The sequence below is a fragment of the Ranitomeya variabilis genome, chromosome 7 (genome assembly GCF_051348905.1).
Source record: "Ranitomeya variabilis isolate aRanVar5 chromosome 7, aRanVar5.hap1, whole genome shotgun sequence".
Lineage (NCBI taxonomy): Eukaryota > Metazoa > Chordata > Amphibia > Anura > Dendrobatidae > Ranitomeya > Ranitomeya variabilis.
In genome coordinates this window covers 182,787,411-182,812,268 of record NC_135238.1, presented here as the reverse complement: position 1 = coordinate 182,812,268, position 24,858 = coordinate 182,787,411, and the positions used below count along the sequence as shown (strand labels likewise).

The following is a 24,858-nucleotide window of genomic DNA, read 5'->3' as shown; positions in this document are numbered from 1 at the left end:
AACCCAATCTCGGGAAGGCTAGTTCAATAATAACATGTAACATTAGTGATGAACATGTAGATAAACATGTGGATAAACATAAGATTACAGTAAGATGCAATCATTAAGAAAGTTCAGATTTGAAGTCTTGTGACTTCCCGAAGGCTAGATCAGAAACCAAAAACAACTCCACATTAATGCGACATTTAACCAATACACACATACTGTAAATAGAAAGAAAGAAAGAAGAGGAGAAAGGGGGTAGGTGATAGATTCACTAGAAGGGGAGGGTTCGGCTTATCGTAAAATAGGTGCAAGGGATTTAGAGGGGGGACATCGACACGTTCATTTCTGGATTAGGAAGAGATCCAAACCTCTAAAGAGATTTCTAATTGTTAATGAGAGCCAAATACTCATCACTAGATCTGAAAGATTTCCAGGGGACCTATGTTGTGTGGAATTTCTCTTGTGAGAAAAAAGTGAAAGCAGAAATTTCTTCTATATAGTATAACTGGTCCACTTTGTTGACCCAATCCGAAATGCTCGGGCAGTTTTTAGTCAACCAGTGGACTGGGATAAGAAGCTTAGCTGCTGATAGAAGGAAAGCCAACAGGGATTTATTTTTATATTTCGAGTTGTCCCCCTTCCAGTTTAAAAAAATGAGTGTCAGGGAGGGTGGATGTAGTAATTTGCATATTTTAGTTATATGTTTTAATACTTCTTTCCAAAAAGTTTGTAGTATTTCACAAGACCACCACATATGCAGAAAAGTACCAACGTCTTTAGTACATCTCCAACAGGTTGGTGAAGAATTAGGATACCAAAGATGAGATAGAGTTGGGGTAGTGTACCATCTAGTGACTATTTTGTCATGGTTCTCAATGGCAAGAGAACTTCAGAAAAGCATAAATCAGGACTAGCTCTTGGATGATGGAATCTAGAGCTGACCGTGAGCTAAACCTACCGCACAACTAACAGTGGCTGGGTAGCGTGCCTACGTATATCCCTAGACGCCCAGCGCCAGCCGGAGGACTAACTAACCCTGGCAGAGGAAAAACAGGCCTAGCTTACCTCTAGTGGAAATTCCCCAAAAAGGTGACAGAAGCCCCCCACATGTATTGACGGTGAGTTCAGAGGGAAAAGACATACGTAGTATGAAGGCAGGTTCAGCAAAGCGAGGTCCACTTACTAGATAGTAGAAAAATAAGAAAGGGAACTTCACGGTCAGCTGAAAACCCTATTTACAAAACCATCCTGAAATTACTTTAAACTCAAGTATCAACTCATGAGACTGGAGTGGTAATTTCAGCTCACAAGAGCTTCCAGCTACAGAAATATACCATAACTGTGAACTGGAACAAAAATGCAAAATAATACTCAGGACAAAAGTCCAACTTAGCTGATCAGAAGACTAGGAGCAGGAACATGCAACAGAAAGCTCTGGTTACATTGATGACCGGCAAGGCAATGACTGAGCAGCAAGGCTAAATAGGAAACTCCCATATCCTGGAGGAAACAGGTGAACAGAGAAAGTGAAGACAAGTCCAGTACCACCAGTGACCACCGGGGGAGCCCAAAACCAAATTCACAACAGTACCCCCCCCTTAAGGAGGGGGCACCGAACCCTCACAAGAACCCCGAGGGCGATCAGGATGAGCCCTATGAAAGGCACGGACCAGATCAGAGGCATGGACATCAGAGGCTGTCACCCACGAATTATCCTCCTGACCGTAACCCTTCCACTTGACCAAATACTGAAGTTTCCGTCTGGAAACACGGGAGTCCAAGATCTTCTCCACGACGTACTCCAACTCACCCTCAACCAACACCGGAGCAGGCGGCTCAACGGAAGGCACAACAGGTACCTCATACCTGCGCAATAATGACCGATGGAAGACATTATGAATAGAAAAAGATGCAGGGAGTTCTAATCGAAAGGACACAGGGTTAAGAATCTCCAAAATCTTATACGGGCCGATGAACCGAGGCTTAAACTTAGGGGAAGAAACCCTCATAGGGACAAAACGGGAAGACAACCACACCAAGTCCCCAACACGAAGATGAGGACCAACACGACGACGGCGGTTGGCAAAACGCTGAGTCCTCTCCTGAGACAACTCCAAATTGTCCATTACCTGCCCCCAAATCTGATGCAACCTATCCACCACAGCATCCACTCCAGGACAATCCGAAGACTCCACCTGACCGGAAGAAAAACGAGGATGAAACCCCGAATTGCAAAAAAATGGAGAAACCAAAGTGGCAGAACTAGCCCGATTATTGAGGGCAAACTCCGCCAACGGCAAAAAGGCAACCCAGTCATCCTGATCCGCAGACACAAAACACCTCAAATAAGTCTCCAATGTCTGATTAGTTCGTTCGGTCTGGCCATTAGTCTGGGGATGGAACGCAGACGAAAACGACAAATCAATGCCCATCCTAGCACAAAACGCCCGCCAGAATCTAGACACGAACTGGGTCCCCCTGTTAGAAACGATATTCTCCGGAATGCCATGCAAGCGAACCACATTCTGAAAAAACAGAGGAACCAACTCGGATGAGGAAGTGTCATGATTACCCCAATGGCAGGGAAATAAAAATAACAAAACGGACTAGCTCTCGGGTGATGGAAACTAAAGTTGACCGTGACCTGAACCTGACACAACACTGGAAGTAGCCGGGGAGTGTTCCTACGATGCCCTAGACACCACGCGCCAGCCGGAGATCTAACTACCCCTATCAGAGGAATATACAGGCCTGCCTTACCTCCAGAGATGAACCCCAAAAGGAGATAGCAGCCCCCCACAGATATTGACGGTGAGTTAAGAGGAAAAGACATACGTAGGATGAACAGCAGATTTAGCACAGTGAGGTCCGCTTTCTAGATAGCAGAAGGATAGGAAAGAGTTACTTCACGGTCAACTTCAAAACACTACTCAAAAACACCATCCTGAAATTACTTTAAAACTCCAGTGACAACTCATGCCACTGGAGTGGCAATTTCAGTCCACAAGAGCTTCCAGCTACAGAGAGTCACATTGCAGCAAGCTTTACTTTACTTTACTTTACTTTAAAATCCTCTCCGTTTGCAATAATGGAAGGAGTTTTAATTCTATAGTTTACTGCTCATTGTTTAGGTTACCAGCCACTTCTGCAGCTTGTCAGAAGTGTCCAGTTTCCCAGACAAGCAGCATGCACATCTGCCTCTGCAGGCCATCTGGACCTTAGGAGCGCACCACTGTCCCCTGTCCCCTTACCCCATTGCAAGCGAAAAATCGGGAGGCAGGGGAGATGGGTGCTACCAAAGATACATGATGAGAGAATCCCTTTAAGGATTTCCTGGAGGAATAACAGAGGAACAACAATGAAAAGATGCCCCAGAATAATTATTACATGGGGGTACTATAGTGTAACACACAGGACTGGTGCTCTTTAAGCCGCCCCTAGACAGCTGTCAGGTGCACGCACTGAATAGACCTTTGGCCACCAGATGTTTAGTTTGGGCCAGTGACTGGCCTTCCAATCTGAACCCACGGGGCTTCTACCTTTGTGACATTCTCCATGGTGACTTCTGCGATCTTGTCCAGAACCGGAGGACACAGAGTATTACAGTAACTAATAACCAGCGCCAGAAACGGTGCGTTCCTCCAGGTGACCTGGTGCAGCAGGCGCTGGCAGGTGAGCAGGATGTCGTCTATCAGCATATTCTGCAGCCACTGCCCGTTCATCACGTACGTCAGCTCATTCAACAGATGATCAATGTCGTCCATATTCTTCACTCTCTCCAGTCCGTATCGGCTCACTTTATGGAGGAGTTTCTCATACATCCCGGATTTATTCTGCCTGGACAGCTGGGCGGGCTGTAACCACCGGATGACGCTGTTCGCGATGCTATTCAGGTCGCTGAGGTCACACTGGGGAATGACGTCGTCAATCTTTCTAAGGACGGCTTCATCCACTCTAGTAAGGGTCAGCAGCGACAGTGACCTGGTCATCATAACCACCATAGATGGGACATGAGACGTCTTCATAAAGCTACGGGAAGGGACATTTCAGGCACCAAAAACAAGTCACCATCTCAGAATCAAATCATTTATACATGTGACAAAGGGAACAAAAAGAAGCCACCAAAACCCTCAAAACACATTAATGTGGGCTTTATTTTTGTGGTTTCCCCAGGCAAAAGATAAAATAAAAGGTCCATAGAACAAAAATGTCACGTATTTATTAAAAACAAACAAAAAAAAACACACTTTGTGATGAGTGTCACTCCAAAATTACTAATTAAAATAAGCCTTATAAAATAGTCCTTATACAACCCATATGTTTGTAGTAATAAACTATTATTGTTGAGCATATTTATGTTAAAATCCGGGTGTCCGTTGTTGGCACGGCCAAGATATTTTTTTGCCTCCTGTGTTGATTGACAGCGCTCGCTTGGGGAAAGCACACAATGTAGCAGCAGGAGCCAGCGCACGCGCTCACAGATCTCTCTCCTCTCTGCTGCGGCCATGTGATTTTCCTCCCTCTTCTTTCTTTTACGCTTCTTGCTCGCCACACTTCTGCATCTTTCCGTGGAGCGAGCAGCCACAGCAGAGGAGAGAGGTCAGTGAGCGCGGTCGGTGAGAGCGCACAGGCCTCTGCAGTTACACTGTGCGCATGCACGCTGGAGGACTCCCCAATGTCACCTTGACCAGTAGCGGACATACCATTGGTGCAACCAGTGCAGCCGCACAGGGGCCCGAGAGGTCCGGGGGCCACTGCTTTCCCCAAACCAGGTGGCATTGTGCATTATAAGGAGCTCTCCGGCTGCAGATGGTCCATATATTGTTCTTGCACAGGGGCCTCTGCTGTCTGTGTCCGCTCCTGGCCCTCACGGTATACCAGTCGTATGTTTGTATTCTTATTAGTGACCTTGTCTTACCCACATGGTAAACCCAGCGCCATTCTAATAGGGCCGTCCACATGTCCCTTTAACCCGATTACTCGCCACACATGCATGGAAATTGCACTTACGCAGTTAGACGTTTTTGTAGATCCGCAAACAGTTGATAGTTTTGGCAGGGCAGGCAAACCACGGCATCTGTGAGCTTACATAGATACAGGCGATGGTAATGATCCAGATTGTCCTGGATGGCGGAGCAGATCCTGAACAGAGAGAAAAACAAAAAGATCACACATCATCAAGCAACATAACGAGACTCCATCCACAGCCGTGCCAAGTCCTCATCCAGAAGGGACGCTCCCACACAGTGTGCCGTGTGTGGCAGAACAAATTTCACCCGGACCACAAGCCCCACTGACGTACATATGGGTTTTTGTAACTTTGATGGCAAAAACGACACAACACACTGCGCCAGTGTCATCAATAAGTTAGGAAATGGCCGACAGAGTCTCTAATAAGTGGTGGACGCTCCTTGCTCCACTGTAAAGATGCTTCAAGAATGTGCACCATATAAAATGGTTCATAGGTTTGTAAAGGCCCCATTTACCGTGAGGGTCGGCCAAGCGTTCATCTGGCCATCAGCTCGCTCTCACTCTATTCCCCCCATGGACATGAATGCTCAGTAGGGTGCTCATGCATTGAGGAGTGGAGAAATCCACCATCGGACTCATCGGTCTGTACATCAAAGGGATCAGGCAAAAAAAAAAATAAAACCTCTCAGTACTTATTTGCTAGGAGGAGAATACTAAGAGCCTGAAATGGCTGATTACAGGGAACAACAGCTTGCATCCATCTGAACAGTAAATGGAAATATGGCAGGATTCAGACATCCATATATTATGATCCAGGTATGGACCGAATTGGCCGAGGATCTCCTGGCCTCACACATGTATAGTTGGGTCAGCAGACCCTCGCTGGGGTGCAGCCCGTACCCGGACCGTGATAATATGGACAATATCAGATTGGACAGGAAGGATCCAGCTCCAAACCATTCACGGCTTAGAGAATCCACTTACTTCTGAATGAGGATTGGGTTCTTGCACTCGGCCTCCGCCATGGTCTCCAGCACGTACACCAGACTGATGTGATGGATCTTACCTGCCAGTATGACAAGGTCGTCTTCAAGCCTGGAGGGAACAAAGGAGCTCAAACCTTTACAAATCCAACATTTGGCAATTGTTTCCAGTACTGAATTCCTAGATTAGACTACAAAATAATCAGGAGCTTCCTCTAATTAGGGAATACGAGTTCTATTTGAGTATTATCATTGCATTATGGGATTTTTTCTGTTGGTTCAGGGCTGATACGTAGTATCCCTTTAAGGGGCCGATACATCACATCCCTTTAAGGGGCCCACTCACCTATTTCTTATCTCTTGAGAAGCCATCGGAAATAAGGCACAAAATATTTTTCCGAAATGATCCGCATTATTCCATAGGTTTGATATTTCGAGCAGAGACAATTTTGCCATCACCTGAAACTCGTACTGCTTGAAAGCCATTTGCCGGTAGAGGCCGCTGACGATGCACATGGTGTCCGTGCTCATTTTATTCTTGTCCCGCACAAAAATCTGATTGCATTTATCCAAGAGGGGCTGGTAGTCATACTTCATAAGGCACAGAAACTGGACGACCCGGCGCACGCTGTGCACATCTATGTAGTTATCCCCCTCCATTAAGGATTCTGCCTTGCTGATCAGTCGGTGCTGCAACCGCTTAGAGGTGACCGGGAATGTCTTCATCATAAGACTGGACAGGTATCTGGAAAAGGATTAAAAAGGATCATGAATGCGATCTATAGCACATATGAAGTGTGTGATATAGAGAGTGGCTTGCAAAATGAGTTAACTGAGAGTCCATCAGTGAGCTTATCCTGACACCCTACGCAGAAAGCAGCCAATCAGAGGTGTGGGCCGGGTTATACAGAGCTCAGTATTTAGAGCACTGCAAGATCTGCAGCAGAGAAAACAGGAACTTTATCAAAACTACAGCAAGCAGCCCAGTAAGTGACACATCGCTGGAATCAGAGTCTCTGCCCCTCCATCATACTGCACTCAGATGGGTCAAAATCAGACATAACCCACATTTTAACCCACATTTTTTCCCGCAGAGTCCGATAAAAAGATTAAATAAATTTTGGACATGTGCACAGCCCTATTGAATATCATAGTTACGAGCGCTACAAGTGAAAACTACACATAGCACTCATCTGAGAAAATACGTCTTATGCACGAGCCCAAATAGCAAGTTAATCAAATTAATCTCCCTGCTCTAAGTATCAGCAGAGAGGTAACGCGGGATCGGCATTGGCTTCAGCAGGGAAGTTATACTTATTTTGTTATTTTACAGCATTTCCAGATTTGGCTTTTTAAAAAAAAAAAAAAAACAAACAAACAGTTAAGCACGTTAATTTTTTTCCCTTTTCAGCATTCTAGAATTTTTTTTTCATTGTTTTCATTCGCGTGTCACCACAGGTCAATATGGTCTTATTTTTGTAGACAAGTACTATTTTGCGCAAAAAACCAAATTTTATTAGTGAGTATATAAGATTTAATAGAAGTACAAGAAAATAGAGAAAATAATGAAAATATAGAACGATCGTTATATGGCACTAATATAAATAAGCACAAACAATAACAATAAAATATTATGCCAGTGGTTTGTAAAAAGAGGTAGGGCCTCTTTCTCTTCTATATAGACAGGATATCCAAAACAATAGGGGTAATAAATAGATGCTCGGCGAAAAAATGACCTAAAAACTTGACCTAAAACCAAATAATAAACCAGTCCGATTTTTAGTTTAAGAGCAATAAAGTGCACCATGCGGAAAAAAGATATAGAAGACCAAAACAGACCCAAAAGAAACTACAAGAAGATGCCCCGGCCGGTGGCAGAGCTTCAATAAGACGAGGTATAGCAGCACGTGGCAGCCGAATTAGCCGGGTCGGAAACCAGCTGTACGTGCCGCTTTTTACCTTAGATGGAGCTCGTGTCGTTGTAGAGAAAATACTTCCTTTGTTGATCCTTCGCTGGAAAGAGTATAATAAACCAACCGACACAAACAGTTTTATTCATATGTCTAGTTGTCATTTGCCAGCCTGGTTGATTAATATACCCAAATGAGGTTGCACCGTAACTGTTCAAGGGCATATGATTTTGAAAATGAAGCCGTTGTTCTAACCAATAAATTTCTAGACAAAGGGTATGACCCGAAGGATCTAGAATTTTCAAAAAATCAAGTTGCCTATATATCTCGACCAGGATTTACTTAAAAATAAAAACAAAAAAAAGAAAAACAAATTTCAGAATGATGACAGTCAGAAATTAGGATTTGTGCCCATTATCACACAATTTAACTCCAACTCTGCCATCCTGAAAAAAATTGTGAACAAGCACTGGGGTATTTTAAAAGAGGATAAGGTCTTGGGAAACCATATCCCCACATATCCTAGATTTATTTATAAGAAAGCCCGCAATCTTGGTAACCTCATTGCACCAACAGTTCAATATCGCTCTATATGTGACACACAAACTCATATTACTAAGAATATCAAAGGCTTTTTTCCATGCCGCAAGTGCAACATCTGTAAAAAAACTAATACCAAAAAACAAAGCGCACTTATTGATCATGATAAAAAATATAATATTAATCAATTTATTTCTTGTGACACAGAAGGGGTGATATATGCTATTAGATGCCCTTGTGAGAAATTGTATGTGGGACGCACGAAGCGCCCACTTAAAGTGAGGATAAACGAACATATAGGTAACATTAAGAAGAAATTTATGGGCCACCCTCTGTCAAAACACTTTGTGGTAGAACATAATGGCGATCTAAAGTCCATGGAAATTGTGGGATTAGAGAAAATTCCAGTACCCTGGAGAAAGGGAAATTTTATTGCTACTATGTCCAGAGCAGAAAGTAAATGGATATTTACCCTGGACACCATCATACCGAAGGGTTTAAACAGTGAGATAGAGCTGTTCGGGTTTATGTGACACCAGCTGACTCTTTCAGTTTTGTATAAAAGGACTCTACGGGTCACCTTTGGCCATCCCTGATGAAGGAAAGCGTTCTTTCCGAAACGCGTAGGATTGTGGCCCATGTGGCGACCCGTACTTTCTGAACGTTCAGTTTGCATACTACTTTCCTGTTCACGTGATCCATTACGTCACGGCAGGTCCTGCTCCGGAGAGCTACAACGCCAGGTAGCAGAGAACACTGCAGGAAATCGTGACCACACTACTTGCCCAGCAGTTGGGACTCTTTCCAGCGAAGGATCAACAAAGGAAGTATTTTCTCTACAACGACACGAGCTCCATCTAAGGTAAAAAGCGGCACGTACAGCTGGTTTCCGACCCGGCTAATTCGGCTGCCACGTGCTGCTATACCTCGTCTTATTGAAGCTCTGCCACCGGCCGGGGCATCTTCTTGTAGTTTCTTTTGGGTCTGTTTTGGTCTTCTATATCTTTTTTCCGCATGGTGCACTTTATTGCTCTTAAACTAAAAATCGGACTGGTTTATTATTTGGTTTTAGGTCAAGTTTTTAGGTCATTTTTTCGCCGAGCATCTATTTATTACCCCTATTTTTTTGGATATCCTGTCTATATAGAAGAGAAAGAGGCCCTACCTCTTTTTACAAACCACTGGCATAATATTTTATTGTTATTGTTTGTGCTTATTTATATTAGTGCCATATAACGATCGTTCTATATTTTCATTATTTTCTCTATTTTCTTGTACTTCTATTAAATCTTATATACTCACTAATAAAATTGGTTTTTTGCGCAGATTTAATTATTTATTTTAGTGTATATAGGAACAATTCCTTTAACCACAGTGTGGTGGTGGTATAAATCTGCAGCAATACACCAAGCTGGTCTCTAAGCGCCACTGAATATATTATTTATTTACTTTAAGTACTATTTTGCCTTACGCATTTATTAGTAACTAGCTATTGAACCCGTTCTACGCCCGGGTGGCGAGCATTTATATTGGTATATGGTCACCATCCTGTCATGTGCTGCTCCATCCTGCAGCTCCATCCTGTCATGTGCTGCTCCATCCTGCGTCCCCATCCTGTCATGTTCTGCTCCATCCTGCGCCCCCATCCTGTCATGTGCTGCTCCATCCTGCGCCCCCATCCTGTCATGTGCTCCTCCATCCTGCACCCCCATCCTGTCATGTGCTGCTCAATCCTTCGTCCCCATCCTGTCATGTGCTGCTCCATCCTGCGCCCCCATCCTGTCATGTGCTCCTCCATCCTGCACCCCCATCCTGTCGTGCTGCTCAATCCTTCGTCCCCATCCTGTCATGTGCTCCCATCCTGCGCCCCCATCCTGTCATATGCTGCTCCATCCTACACCCCCATCCTGTCATGTGTGTGCCCCCATTCTGTCATGTGCTGCTCCCATCCTGTCATGTGCTCCCATCCTGCGCCCCATCCTGTCATGTGCTTCCATCCTGCACCCCCATCCTGTCATGTGCTGCTCCCATCGTGCGCAATCATTCTGTCATGTGCTGCTCCCATCCCGCGCCCCCATTCTGCCTGTTCCTGTTTCCATTCTGCCATATGTTGCTCCCATCTTTCTCTCTCCGGCTCTACTGCCCGAGTGCGGCTGTGCTGAGTGCGGGCGGCTGTGCTGAGTGCGGGCGGCTGTGCTGAGTGCGGGCGGCTGTGCTGAGTGCGGGCGGCTGTGCGTGGCTCTGCTGACTGCGGGCGGCTGTGCGTGGCTCTGCTGACTGCGGGCGGCTGTGCGTGGCTCTGCTGACTGCGGGCGGCTGTGCGTGGCTCTGCTGACTGCGGGCGGCTGTGCGTGGCTCTGCTGACTGCGGGCGGCTGTGCGTGGCTCTGCTGACTGCGGGCGGCTGTGCGTGGCTCTGCTGACTGCGGGGGGCTGTGCGTGGCTCTGCTGACTGCGGGGGGCTGTGCGTGGCTCTGCTGAGTGCGGGCGGCTGTGCGTGGCTCTGCTGACTGCGGGCGGCTGTGCGTGGCTCTGCTGACTGCGGGCGGCTGTGCGTGGCTCTGCTGACTGCGGGCGGCTGTGCGTGGCTCTGCTGACTGCGGGGGGCTGTGCGTGGCTCTGCTGACTGCGGGGGGGCTGTGCGTGGCTCTGCTGACTGCGGGGGGCTGTGCGTGGCTCTGCTGACTGCGGGGGGCTGTGCGTGGCTCTGCTGACTGCGGGCGGCTGTGCGTGGCTCTGCTGACTGCGGGCGGCTGTGCGTGGCTCTGCTGACTGCGGGCGGCTGTGCGTGGCTCTGCTGACTGCGGGCGGCTGTGCGTGGCTCTGCTGACTGCGGGGGGCTGTGCGTGGCTCTGCTGACTGCGGGGGGCTGTGCGTGGCTCTGCTGACTGCGGGGGGCTGTGCGTGGCTCTGCTGACTGCGGGGGGCTGTGCGTGGCTCTGCTGACTGCGGGGGGCTGTGCGTGGCTCTGCTGACTGCGGGCGGCTGTGCGTGGCTCTGCTGACTGCGGGCGGCTGTGCGTGGCTCTGCTGAGTGCGGGCGGCTGTGCGTGGCTGTGCTGGGGGCCTGAGCAGGCGGGGACACCGGCGCGCTGTGGGGGTCAGGTGCCGGAGTCGCCGCTAGCTCAGGCCCCCGGCACTTGCTATATTTACCTGTCCTCCCGTTCCACTGCTGCGCGCCGGTCTGTCTTCCGGGTCGTGTCCTCTGGCTGTGACTGTTCAGTCAGAGGGCGGCGCGCATTAAGCGCGTCATCGTGCCCTCTGAACTGAACGTCTCAGGCAGAGGATGTGGAGGACGGAGGCCTCCACTATGCTGGAACATCTGGACGCTGCGTTTTTGATGCTGCGGCTCAGCGCTGCGTCAAAAACGCAGCGTTTCCTGAACGTGGATACATACCCTTACATTTAAAAAATGATGTTTTATTTTTGTTATTTTTTTTTTTTTATTTAGTGTGTGGGGTGATGACATTGAAGGATAGTTGCACCAGTCTCTGCCTATAGAAATCCATGGGTGAAAAAGAAATTAAAACAAATATACATATGCAAGATTCAGTAGAAAAATAACAACAAGGCTGGAATTTGGGGGCGTGTCCTATTAGAACACCAGAGGCAGAGCTGACGGAGCCAAGATGGCTGCTCCCATGAGCTGTATTTACCACGACTTTGGCGGAACTAAAATGACTGTTTAACAGTCCTATTGCTTCCAAAGGTAATTTATTGTATATTTAGTTATATGTGCTATCTCTCCGCTGTAAAATAACTTGATATGTTTGACAGTGATGCGTCCACTTTAAGGGGTCAATGGGGACCACTCCTCGTTAGCTTCTTAAAGGAAACCTGTCAGGTCACTCAGGACTCGCAAACTGCTGACATGATGATTTACTTGCCATAATCCAGCAATAAAATCATGCCCTTCCTGTAGCATAAAGTTATGCATATCCTCCACATTTGTATTGCCCTCATTCACTATCCGGATAGTTCTATGAAAACAACACCTCTGGTCAGAGATAACTCACATCCTGAGGAGGAGTTTTCCCCTTTGGAGTCGACCCATCACCAAACATATCAGGTTATACTACAATAGGGAAGTAGTAGATATAAGTAAATAGGAATAAATTACCTTTGGAAACATAAGGACTGTGAAGACAATTATTTCAGCTCTGAGAGAGCCACTGTGACCTGACAGGATCCCTTTAAATCACTTCCAGTAGTCTTAGATACTGGTGACCGCTTACCAGAGGCGTAGCTAGGGTTTTGGTCCAGGGGGGGCGAAGCTTCTGAGTGGGCCCCTAACCAGGTAACCTTAAGTACAACTTGATGACGCCCCCTAATAGGGGAGGAGAACCTCAGCAAACTGCGCTGTTACTGAAGATAATCTCTATATAACGACCAAGATGGATATTACCGCCATATGGTCAGTGGTAGATACCAGTCCTACAGAACATATAAGAGATCACAGCACAGTTACAGATAATGACTTACCGTTGACATTCTTTATGATGGAATCGTCACTTTTCCCGTCTTTTCCATCTGGCCCAGACCGACATGACAACTTCTTCCAGCAACAACTCGTCTGCAGAAAAAAAAACAAGGACACGTTTCACTTCTTATATTCCAGCCATCACCATCTATTCCCAACCTGCACAAACCCCTCATCCTGCTGCTACCCCAATACTGAGCACCTGCTGCCATAATTGTCCCTATTACTGCACCTGATACCCCAATACTGAGCCGCTGCTGCCGTATGTGTCCCTATTACTGCACCTGATACCCCAATACTGAGCCGCTGCTGGTGTATATGTCCATATTACTGCACCTGATACCCCAATACTGAGCCGCTGCTGCCGTATGTGTCCCTATTACTGCCCCTGATACCCCAATACTGAGCCGCTGCTGCCGTATGTGTCCCTATTACTGCCCCAGATACCTCAATACTGAGCCGCTGCTGCCATATGTGTCCCTATTACTGCACCTGCTGTGTGGTTCTCTGTACCCTCTAAATTCTAAAGCACCCCTCTACAATATAGTAATGACGAGTGCAAGTGCCCTAGAAAACAGAGCCCACATTTTGCCCCCTAGAAAGTAACAATGCCCTCTGTGTGCCCCTTGGATAGTCACAGTAACCTGAGTTATCCTATTACAATAAGTGCCCACTTTACATTTAATAATGTCCCGAGTCTCCCCCCCCCTATACACAGTATAATGCCCCCTAACTGTATAGGACCACCCACACATTATACTGACCCCTTAGTAGCCTTCAAACTGTTTGATGGCTCCAACTCTGTAATCCCCACACTGTATGATGGCCCCATAGATAACCTCCATATAGTATAATGTGCCAGATAGTCCTCAATATAGCACAAGGCAGCACCCCTATAGGCAGACCCTGTAGTTTACAGCAGCACCCCCCATAGGCAGACTCTGTAGTATAAGGCAGCCCCCCCCCATAGGCAGATCCTGTAGATAAGGCAGCACTCCCCCCCATAGGCAGATCCTGTAGATAAGGCAGCACTCCCCCCCATAGGAAGATCCTGTAGATAAGGCAGCACTCCCCCCCATAGGCAGATCCTGTAGATAAGGCAGCACTCCCCCCCATAGGCAGATCCTGTAGATAAGGCAGCACTCCCCCCCCCCCCATAGGCAGATACTGAAGATAAGGCAGCACTCCCCCCCCTATAGGCAGATACTGAAGATAAGGCAGCACCCCCCCCCCCCCCTATAGGCAGATACTGAAGATAAGGCAGCACTCCCCCCCCTATAGGCAGATACTGAAGATAAGGCAGCACTCCCCCCCTATAGGCAGATACTGAAGATAAGGCAGCACTCCCCCCCCTATAGGCAGATACTGAAGATAAGGCAGCCCCCATAAAAACACAGTAAATACTCACCTCTCTAACTCCTTGTTCCAGCGGCGCTCCCTGCTCCCGCTCATCTGACAGCGGGCGCTGGGTGGTGACGTCATCGCGCCCGCTGTCAGACAGTGTGGGGGATGATGGGAAGAGCGCAGCGCTCCTTCCCTCATCACTGCGGTGAGCTGTATCGGCCTCCGATACAGCTCACCATGCGATGACGGGCGGGGGGCCCACTGCTGGCACCGGGCCCCCCCCCCGCCTGCTCAGGGGCCCCATAGCGGCAGAGCAGGGGATCGATTCTCCCTGCTCTGCCGCAGAATGTAACTGCATCGGCGCGCTGCGCACGCCGATGCAGTTACAGTAGCGTAGCTCCCGGTGGGCCCCCTCAGAGTGCGGGGCCCGGGGCGATGGCCCCCTCTGCCCCCCTGGTAGCTACGCTACTGCCGCTTACCTAATATTTTGTATGTTCTCCAGGCCCGTGTTCAGGGCATTGGCTACCTTTCCCATTAACGGACTGCTGCCCAGATCTAGTTTTTCCAAACAAACTGAGAATTTCGACAACGTCTCCGGTTCAAATCTGAAACAGGTAAAAACATACAATCAATCATATAAATACAAAATAACAAACAATGCGCCATACAGTTATATAGGATAAAATCCAAAAGATTTCTTTATAAAAAAGTAATTTATTGATCTAACTTTTTAGGTTTCGTTTTTCCAGTCCGCAGTTGCAAAAGTGCAGGACTCCACTGTCCTGGCTGTGCATCTTGTCTCATGTTTACGATGCTACAATGAAATGCTATGACGTGTATACTAGTGGGAGAAGAGGGATACAATGCGGAAAACCTTTGGGCAACACACAGCATGACGAACCTCAAGAGCCAAAGAGCTAATGCTGGGCAACTAAATGGCAAAATGGCTGCTGGGATTGGTAATCAAACATTCCACCAGCCTTACTTTTCCAGTCTTCTCCAGCCTTCCATTAGCAGCTGCTGCACCAAAGAGTCGTGCGCTTCCACATTAAACCTTGAAATACAGAATACAACAATGGTAAACGAGATGCAACATAAGGACCGAGCAATGGAGCAAGTGGCTCGTACCTTATAACGGCATACAGCGTATTCACCAGGGTGGTGTCGCTCATAAAGTCAATTTTATTTTCTGCCAGGATCCGAAGAGCAATAAATTCCGGGTGATTTCGGACGGTTTCATGATTTGCGTTTGCACTCGGCTTCCCCTTCTGAAGCTCCCATAATGTATTGATGGCGCAACCCACATGATGTACTGTAAGCTTAGACTTATGGATGCCAACGAGTTGAAAAATCTGGAATTGGTTTGTGCTAGTCATCAACTGATCCAGGAGCGGATCCGAACTGATACTACGCATCTGAAAGAAGCGCAGAGAAAGAGGCAAAGCCCTCCTCCAGCAGAACATGTCTGGACTGTACGAAAGGCTTAGGACCTTAGAGAAATAAAAATATTCTATGTCTTTTCTTCCAACATCTTCTTAGAAAGTGGATATTCCTCTCTCCGGAGAAGATCTTGTTACTTCAAGATATGATAAGACACTTTGATTAAAGCCATCTGTAAAGGAAGAGATAAAAAAGGAATAATAATAATAGTGGACCCACAACTTATATGTAAGGCTGTGTTCTTTCCACATACAGATTATACAATCAGCATTTTAACATACTTATTATATGGTATTGGTATACAGGGGGTGCAGAAGTCGGTGTACAGTTTAAATAATAGTTGAATGTTATCAATTGTGCATGATTTTCTTAAACAAACCTCATTTTTTATAACTTCCCAAATAAAAATCAAGTCAATCTGGGTAAGGTCTGGTGACCCTTCTGGCCATGCAACCTGCAGGACAGCATCTACCTATCCACATAGTATAAAAATAATAATATGAATAGACATTTATGCCAGCATATGCACCCCTGTATATTAGAATATGAAGCTTAAAGTTATTTGTCCAGAGCATTTTTTAGCATCTGGTGATAAAAACAAACCTATTGAGGCATAAGGACATCAAAGAAGATCGCACCCTACCCTCCCTTTGAATGATCGGGTGGAGAACGTGTCAGACCCATTTCATCCATGTAATTACATGGTGAGTTTAAAGGGTGATTTCTAGTTTAGTAAATCGTCCCCTCTTCTAAAGATAAGGGTTGACTTACTGGCTGCTGGAGTCCCAACTTCTCATACCCCAAAAAAATCTCCAAAAAAGAACACTGGAGCTTATAAACCAAGCTTAGCACTCAGCTATTTCCAGCAGTCCCATACACAATGAATGGTGCGGAGGTTGAGCATGTGCACCTACCGCTCATTTCGAGATTGGACTATGCCAAGCCTCGTTCCCTTTATCAAGAGCCCCATCCTCAGGATCGCCAGGGATCCTAGAACCCCAAAGACCAGCATGCTATGGGAAGGAATAATGCAATATCTTTGGAATGTTTAAAGCCTTAAACTTACACTTCTGCCCAGTAAGAAGGAGAGTGATCTTTAGTATCATAATCAGCCCGCCTTATACAGTGGTGGTATATAACTAGGATATGTCACCTATGCCGATTGCCTGGAGGTGAAGTCACTGGGACCCCTACAGAATGCTAGGAAAGCACTGAGCCATTTTATTTATAGTAATCCTTGCTGGCTTTCTTCGGGTTACCATTAAAAGAAACCTGTCGCTTGATTTATGCTGCCCAAACAATAGGCAGCATTAATCAGAGCCTGGCTGCCTGATTACAGCCAGTGATATTTTTTTCAGAGATAATATACTTTAAAGATCCGGCCGTGGACCATAGCAATAGAGAAACCAAGTCCAGAAAGTCCAAGTGCCACAGCAGGTGATTGACGGGTCCCACGACTGCGAATCACCTGATGCAGTGCTGCAAAATACCAAGAAGAGTCAGACTAGTCTCACATCCAACTATGGTCCTCAGCTGAAGACCATGGCTCGGTCTGCCTATGGTGAAAGACCTGAAGAGAGAAAATACAAGAGGTGCTCCCTGTGTAACACTGTGGGCAACAGGTCAGGGCTAGTGATGAGCGAATATACTCGTTACTCGAGATTTCCCGAGCATGCTCGGGGGTCCTCCGAGTATTTTTTAGTGCTCGGAGATTTAGTTTTCCTCACCTCAGCTGAATGATTTACATCTGTTAGCCAGCATAAGTCCATGTGGGGGTTGCCTGGTTGCTAGGGAATCCCCACATGTAATCAAGCTGGTTAAGAGATGTAAATCATTCAGCTGCGGCACGAAAAACTAAATCTCTGAGCACTAAAAAATACTCAGAGGACCCCTGAGCGTGCTCGAGAAATCTCGAGTAACCAGTATATTCGCTCATCACTAGTCAGGGCAAGTCAGAGGGTTGGTCGCTCATCTGAACAGGTTGTGTGCGGCACAACTATGTAAAGAGTTAGATATTATCCAATATCCGTCGTATGCAGACCAAATGGAAAGAGGACACAACAAGGAAAGGAAAGATCAGTGAGGTGGATCCCGGAACAGAGGATAAATAAAAATGTTTGCGTAGAACCTACTCCTCCCTTAAGCATACCTGAGGATTAACCTTAGTAGCAGCAGCGCCCGGGATCCACTGCACTCCTCTCTACTTTAATGGTGAAAGATCTATAACATGAAACTGTCTTCCACAACCTCACCTTTGTATAGAGTTCGGCTGTTCTTCGCCCAGTATTAAGCCTCCTACACAACTGTTTCTGTTTCAGTCAACGACTGTATTTTAACCTTCCTATGTAAATGATGATCATTCCCCCCCGTTTTGTATAATGGTTTATACACCCGGCTATAATCCTACATCATCCATGACTTTGTGCGAGTGTACACAGAAGAATACGTTCTTTGATGCGATTTCGAAGGATGCCGAATCCTGATTTGATTTCCTTCTTTTTCATTCTCTTTGCATTTTGTTCATTTATAATAATAAAGTATCAACACTTCTATTTATTAAAGCATTCTAACTTTGCAGTATTTCTTTCACACACGTCTAAAACTCTTAAAAATCACAACTAAATTCTCCCAGCGATTCCTACTGGCCACCGACCGCGAGCGGTCTGACGAATCAGCAAAAGGCAAAGCGCTGGAAATTTAGCTCGCGGCGCCTACGTCTAATAACGCCATTTTTGAAGTCCTTATGACATTTAATTGTATTGAATTGTTACTAATTATTATTATTATTATTATTATTGTTATTAATTATTGTTACCACAGGTCCTGGACCCCATCCTCCACCCGTTACCACAGGTCCTGGACCCCGTCCTCCACCTGTCACCAGGGCATATGCGCTTGTTACTGGCCATGATTTGTCACAGTCACCCCCAGAATCTGTGTCACACCCCACAGTCTGATGACCCTGCAAGTCACTCTCTGTCTGGGTGTCAGCTCCACGTGTTTTATCCAGCAGACCACTATCAGTCGTATTGTGGCACACTTCAGGTGACGTCAGGTCAGTTAGTTGGACAGTCGCACCTTTCCCTCTGGTCAGGCCTGCCTTCTCAACATTACTAACTGACATCCACATTATATCCACAAACACTTCAGCCTTTTCCCACAGTGCTACCAAATCTTGTCCTATTACCATAGGATACGGCAAGATCGGGTCTACAACCACCTCATGGTATGTGGAAACCTCCGCTGCGACAATGTAGATAGTGGCTACCTGGAGATATTCAGTGTCGCCAGGTGACACAGAATCTCCTGGACGGGTTCCCAGCACAGACGCTTCTCTCCCCGGGTCTATCAACCCTTGCACACACTTTCCATCCAGCCAAAAAGGACACAGTCGTGACACCTCACTGATTGCCGCCCCTTTTTTGGCTCCGCCCCCTTTCTGGGCAAGTGCTCCGCTTTTTGATACCACCCCGGTTCGAGATTCAGCCCCCCTTCGGGATTCCACCCCTTTTTGGGCCATTACCCCTATTCGGGTTACCGCCCCTTTTTGGGTCTCCGCCCCCTTTTGGGCAACCATCCCCGTTTGGGCCACCGCTCACTATTAGGGATACTCCCCTCCCTGGGATACACCCCGTGGACTCCCCCACGGCACTCAGGCCCCAGTTCACACAGTACACCCCAATGTCTCTGGGCTTGTACTGGCCTTTTAAGAGTCTGCACAAAAAGAAATTTTTTTTTTTTTTTTTTCTCTATGTCACTTTCACCAGCTCCTGCTGGTACCGCCACAGCTCCCGCTGCAGTCACACACAACCGGCACCTCCAGGTGCTGCCAACCACAAGCCACTACAGCTCCGCCTGCTGTGGAACCTCTCGCTGCAACCACGGCTACTCTCCACACGGCTCTGCACGGCTCCACCGCTGCCGCTTGTCACCTTTGTGACCCCGCCGAGTCACAGCAGACGCTTGTCACTTTCGTAACCCCGCCGAGTTACCGCTAGACGCTTGTCACCTTCGTGGCTCTGCCACAGCAATTAACTCCACGTGTGCTAGCGGGATTGTTGCCAAAATTATCCACCAATTGTAAGGTTTCTCTCACTGAGAGTGTTGGGGGACACTCACTTGGCCGCGATATTCAAGCACACGGGCACGGGTTTATAAAACAAAGCAGTCCATGCGGTTTATTAAGCCTCATAAACCGGGTTACGCACAGTTCATAACATGAAACACAACAGGCACCAACTGGTAATATTTACTTGCAGCTTCTAACACTTCAGTGTACGGCTTTGCCTCACGGACACTAACACGCTGGTCCTCCCTTAACCAGTTCCCAAGGGAGACCACATAGTTCATAGACTTCACAAGCACTACGGCCTGTACGATACCTGACGGGAGCTCCGGCTCCACCTGCTGACTCCTCGCCAGTCCACACCTCCGGGTAAGCTGCCTTACAGGGATCACCAACTTGCCTGGCCGGCACACACTAGTCAGTCCAGACCTCACCGAAGGACTCCAGCTTCCCCAGTTCCACTGTGCACGGCTCCGGGATCCGGTCCTCCTACTAGGACCTCCCACGCCAGCAGGTGCTTTCCAGGAAGCCTCCTCCCAGGCTTCCAACACAGGAACACACCGAGCCCTCAGGAACTCCCTCAGGGATTTTGCACTTGGACCCTTCAGGTCCAAACACTGGAACCTCACAGGAACATGTGACCCACACTCTGGTCACGTTATGTACCTGTAACCACACCCACAGTAATGGATCACATGGACTGGTCACGTGATCCTGACATCACTGCAGGTCAATTCTCACGGCCTCAATACAACTCCGTGCAGATTCCGGGGAGACCATGCAGCCCCCCCTACCTGTTACAGGGGTTACTGCATCACATATATCACAGAGCTTACATACATAACTGGGAAAAAGACCTTGATACTGAATTTCAGGACTGGGAGGTAGATCAAATTTACAAAAATTCGCATGGCCCATCTAGTTGTATAAGAGTACAGGAAAATTCGTATAAAATAGTCACTAGATGGTACACTACCCCAACTCTATCTCATCTTTGGTATCCTAATTCTTCACCAACCTGTTGGAGATGTACTAAAGACGTTGGTACTTTTCTGCATATGTGGTGGTCTTGTGAAATACTACAAACTTTTTGGAAAGAAGTATTAAAACATATAACTAAAATATGCAAATTACTACATCCACCCTCCCTGACACTCATTTTTTTAAACTGGAAGGGGGACAACTCGAAATATAAAAATAAATCCCTGTTGGCTTTCCTTCTATCAGCAGCTAAGCTTCTTATCCCAGTCCACTGGTTGACTAAAAACTGCCCGAGCTTTTCGGATTGGGTCAACAAAGTGGACCAGTTATACTATATAGAAGAAATTTCTGCTTTCACTTTTTTCTCACAAGAGAAATTCCACACAACATAGGTCCCCTGGAAATCTTTCAGATCTAGTGATGAGTATTTGGCTCTCATTAACAATTAGAAATCTCTTTAGAGGTTTGGATCTCTTCCTAATCCAGAAATGAACGTGTCGATGTCCCCCCTCTAAATCCCTTGCACCTATTTTACGATAAGCCGAACCCTCCCCTTCTAGTGAATCTATCACCTACCCCCTTTCTCCTCTTCTTTCTTTCTTTCTATTTACAGTATGTGTGTATTGGTTAAATGTCGCATTAATGTGGAGTTGTTTTTGGTTTCTGATCTAGAAAGGCCGTACTGGGCCCCTGGCAATTAGGGGAGGCCGCCATGACAGGGGAACGTGCGACGTAAATGAGCTTCTTAGGACTGCTGGGGGTGATAAGGTTAAAGGATCTGAGGGGAGGGGAAGAGTTTTTTGAATTTGAAAACGGAGGAGGGGTTATGGTCGGGGGGGGGGGGACCTTATAAAAAGGGGCGGCCACGTGAGTGGGGCAACCATTTTGGGTACTCACCGACCACAGACGAAGCTCCAGAGTACTCACCACGATGGATGTGGAGGCCTTACTGCAGCAGTTGAGGGACGCAGCGGGCACTCAGGGCGCTGATTGGCTGCAGGCTTCGGTTTCCAGCCTGCTCCAGGGGACGGTAGCCGGAGCCTCCATCGCTCCTCCAGCAGGACGCCGGCCGCGGAGGTCCCGCCCTCCGGCGCGCTTAAGCCCTGAGGCTACCCCCCGGGTCCGGCGCCGCGTTAGGAGCCCCTCCGGGGACCCTCCAGCCAGGGCCGGCGGGCGCACTCCCCCTGCCCCGCGCCCACAGGCTGGGAGGAATCCTTCCTCCAGGCGGGACCCACAACAGGGGCCGGGTTCCTCCCCCCCCCGCAGCACAGAGGCGTCGGGATTCAGGACCGGGAGCGGCAGGTGCGAGCAGCCCGGCTGGCCCTGCTCGGCGTGGAGCAGCGCGAGGAGCCAGGGGACGGGCCCCCATGCGGAGGAGATCCAGCGGCCGGCAATCGGCCGGCCTGTCTTCAGGTGCGCAGAGGAGAGTGGCGCAGGACGGACACCGGGGACCGGACACAGCGGCAGCGGCTCCGGTGAGAGGCGGGCAGCAGCCGGCTGCCTCTGTCAGCGGTGCTCCAGCATCGTTACACGGCCGGAGTCTCAGGCAAGATGGCGCCGCAGCAGGGAGCTCGGCGTCACGTGACCAGGATCTTCACCAAGATGGCGCCGCATCCTGGAGCTCTGCATCTATAATCCAGGACTCAGGACCTCCCCAAGATGGCGGCGCCCTGTGGACAGCGGCGGCAGCTCCGAGGGGCCCTGCCACTATCGCCGGTTTGCCTGCTTCTGGCGGTGGGCAGCTGGTGAGGCAGGTTGACCCGGGAGCTGCGGAGCCAGCGGTATCCAGACCCAGCATGGAGCCAGCACTCATTCATCAGGATCCAGGATCTGCGGCTGCTGGGTTCACAGCACCCAGGCAGCCAGGTGAGAGCCAGCAATTTTCTATATTTAACCCCTGCTTAGCTCCTAATGAGGTTAGGGACCGGGAGGCATTTATGGGGGGGGCTAGTGGGGGGATGAATTTAATTTTACATGGCCTTAGAGATTTGGCTAGAATTTGGTACGGGGGTCCTATTGGGGTGGGGTCACCTACAGCGGCTTGGCTAGGGAGCGCAGAAAGGGCGACGGGTGTGGGTCTGCTATCGGACACTGAAGCGCTTTCACAGGGTGGAGGCCGGGGTACGACAGGCTCAGCTGCGTCGGGGGGAGGCAGCAATGATGCGGAAAGGGGGTCTGGGTCAGCTGATTTGGGAAGCGGGGCTCAGAGCGCAGGGGCTAGCAAAGTGAAGGAAAACGAGGAGGCAGTGCGTTTGGACGATTCAGCAAGGAGCGAGGTATACGTGTGCTTTGAGGGGCCTCTGGGGTCACATTTAAAGGGGGAGGTGAAAGAAAAGATTTGGAAAGGGGACTATGTGGATATCTTTTCATTGCTACCGTTAGAGAGATTCAATCTTGATAGGTTACGGAGAGATGATTCAAAAAAAGAGGACGAGGAAAAGAAGAGGTATCGTCTGATCCCTCGTTCTTTTTCGAATTGGTTACAAGCTTTTGCTATATTGGCGAGCGTCATAGGGGAAAAGGCACCGGAAAATTGTTCCGGTCTCTTTTGCTACATGGATGCAATTGGTGAGGCTTATAGGGTGTATGGAGGGCAAGGCTGGCTGCGATATGACGAGCAATTTAGGCAGCGTAAAGCAGTCCGCTCGAGCATACGTTGGGACCATAAGGACATTGCGTTGTGGATGAGGGTTATGGCACTGGCTAGAACAAGCCAGGGAAATCAGCCATTTCATGGGGGCGCCGGGAGTTCAGGGCAGTCGGGACACTCGGCCGCAATGCAGAAGGGACTGTGTTTTTCCTTTAATGAGGGGACCTGTAGGTTTGGGAGCAAGTGTAAGTTCAAGCACGAATGTTCAACTTGTGGGGGCACACATGGGGCAAGCAGATGTTTCAGAGGTGGGAAAACAAGAGGCGGGGAAGTTGCTGAAAAAAGGGGAGACGCCGGTGCGACTGGACGCGATGGAGGCGTATCTAAATAGATACCCTGATAGAGCGGCAGCGTCACTGTTGAGGGAGGGTTTTGGTTACGGCTTCAAAATTCCGTTTATTGAGCAAGTTGTTGGTTTGTCAAAAAAGAATTTAAAGTCGGCATTGCAGTTTCCTAATGTAGTTTCGGAGAAGTTAAAAAAAGAGGTTGATTTAGGACGGATGGCAGGACCTTTTTCAGTGGCTCCGATCAGCAATCTGAGAGTGTCACCGCTTGGAGTGGTTCCAAAAAAGGAACCTAACAAATTCAGGCTTATTCATCATTTGTCATTCCCGAAAGGTCTGTCGGTGAATGATGGGATTGACCCTCAACTGTGTGCGGTTTCTTACATGTCGTTCGACGCAGCAATGAATTTGGTGCGGCTATGCGGTAGGGGGGCTCTGATGGCGAAGACGGATATTGAAGCGGCTTTTCGCCTGTTGCCAGTACACCCGGAGAGTATGCATTTGTTGGGGTGTTTTTGGGACGGAGGTTTCTTCATTGATCGGTGTCTCCCCATGGGCTGTTCGCTATCATGTGCTTACTTTGAGGCTTTTAGTACATTCTTAGAATGGGTCGTTAAGGATGTATCTGGTTTGAGTAATTGCTTACATTACCTCGATGATTTCATGTTTGTGGGCCCACCGCAGTCTGCAATTTGCTCGATTTTACTACACACAATGGAGAGAGTAGCTCGGGGATTTGGAGTTCCTTTGGCGGCGGAAAAGACTGTTGGGCCAATGACCACGCTGAGTTTTCTAGGCATAGAAATTGACACCATAGCGATGGAATGCAGATTGCCTGAGGACAAGGTGGTTGCGTTTCGGGAAGAAGTTCAGAAAGCGTGTACACGGCGTAAGATAACGCTGCATGATTTACAATCTTTGCTGGGCAAGCTGAACTTTGCTTGCAGGATTATGCCGATGGGCCGTCCATTTTGTCGGCGTTTGTCTTTGGCTACGGTGGGAGTGAAATCTCCTCTGCACTTCATCAGATTGACGAGAGAATTGAAGCAGGACTTGAAGATATGGGCCCTGTTCTTGGAGGACTATAATGGCAGATCCATCTGGATTCAAACAGTTGAGAATGCGGTGGATTTAGGTTTTTGCGTTAACGTGAGTGAAATGTTTGGCTTCAATGTGCAATATTGCGGTCAGAGCGTAGTAGCGGAGTGGGCACCTAGGTGGCGTGA

The 24,858-nt window shown here is 48.1% G+C and overlaps 1 protein-coding gene and 1 long non-coding RNA gene across 2 annotated transcripts in view; both read right to left on the bottom strand.

The window, feature by feature from the left end:
* Positions 1-3,473: 3,473 nt before the first annotated feature.
* LOC143786277 (FAST kinase domain-containing protein 1, mitochondrial-like) lies at positions 3,474-15,015 on the bottom strand. Its single transcript, XM_077275554.1, has 6 exons — positions 14,939-15,015; positions 14,691-14,816; positions 6,286-6,684; positions 5,941-6,051; positions 4,996-5,127; positions 3,474-4,014 (listed from the first exon to the last, which is right to left on the bottom strand). Exons 1-6 carry the CDS (start codon positions 15,013-15,015, stop codon positions 3,474-3,476), a joined length of 1,386 nt encoding a protein of 461 aa, XP_077131669.1.
* A 163-nt stretch (positions 15,016-15,178) lies between these two features.
* LOC143785827 (uncharacterized) overlaps positions 15,179-24,858 on the bottom strand; it is a 28,189-nt gene continuing 18,509 nt past the window's right edge. The window contains exons 3-4 of the long non-coding RNA XR_013218099.1: positions 15,340-15,823; positions 15,179-15,265 (exon numbers count right to left, since the gene is read on the bottom strand). This is a non-coding gene — a long non-coding RNA (uncharacterized LOC143785827). The remainder of the gene's footprint in view (positions 15,266-15,339; positions 15,824-24,858) is intronic.

Excerpts from the sequence above, each read along its gene's own strand:
- LOC143786277 (XM_077275554.1), bottom strand. The coding sequence starts at position 15,015 with ATGAGACAAGATGCACAGCCAGGACAGTGGAGTCCTGCACTTTTGCAA. Across the intron at positions 6,685-14,690 it reads GAGAACATACAAAATATTAG|ATACCTGTCCAGTCTTATGA; the intron begins GTAAGCGGCAGT and ends ATCCTTTTCCAG. Across the intron at positions 5,128-5,940 it reads AACCCAATCCTCATTCAGAA|GATCTGCTCCGCCATCCAGG; the intron begins GTAAGTGGATTC and ends CTCTCTGTTCAG.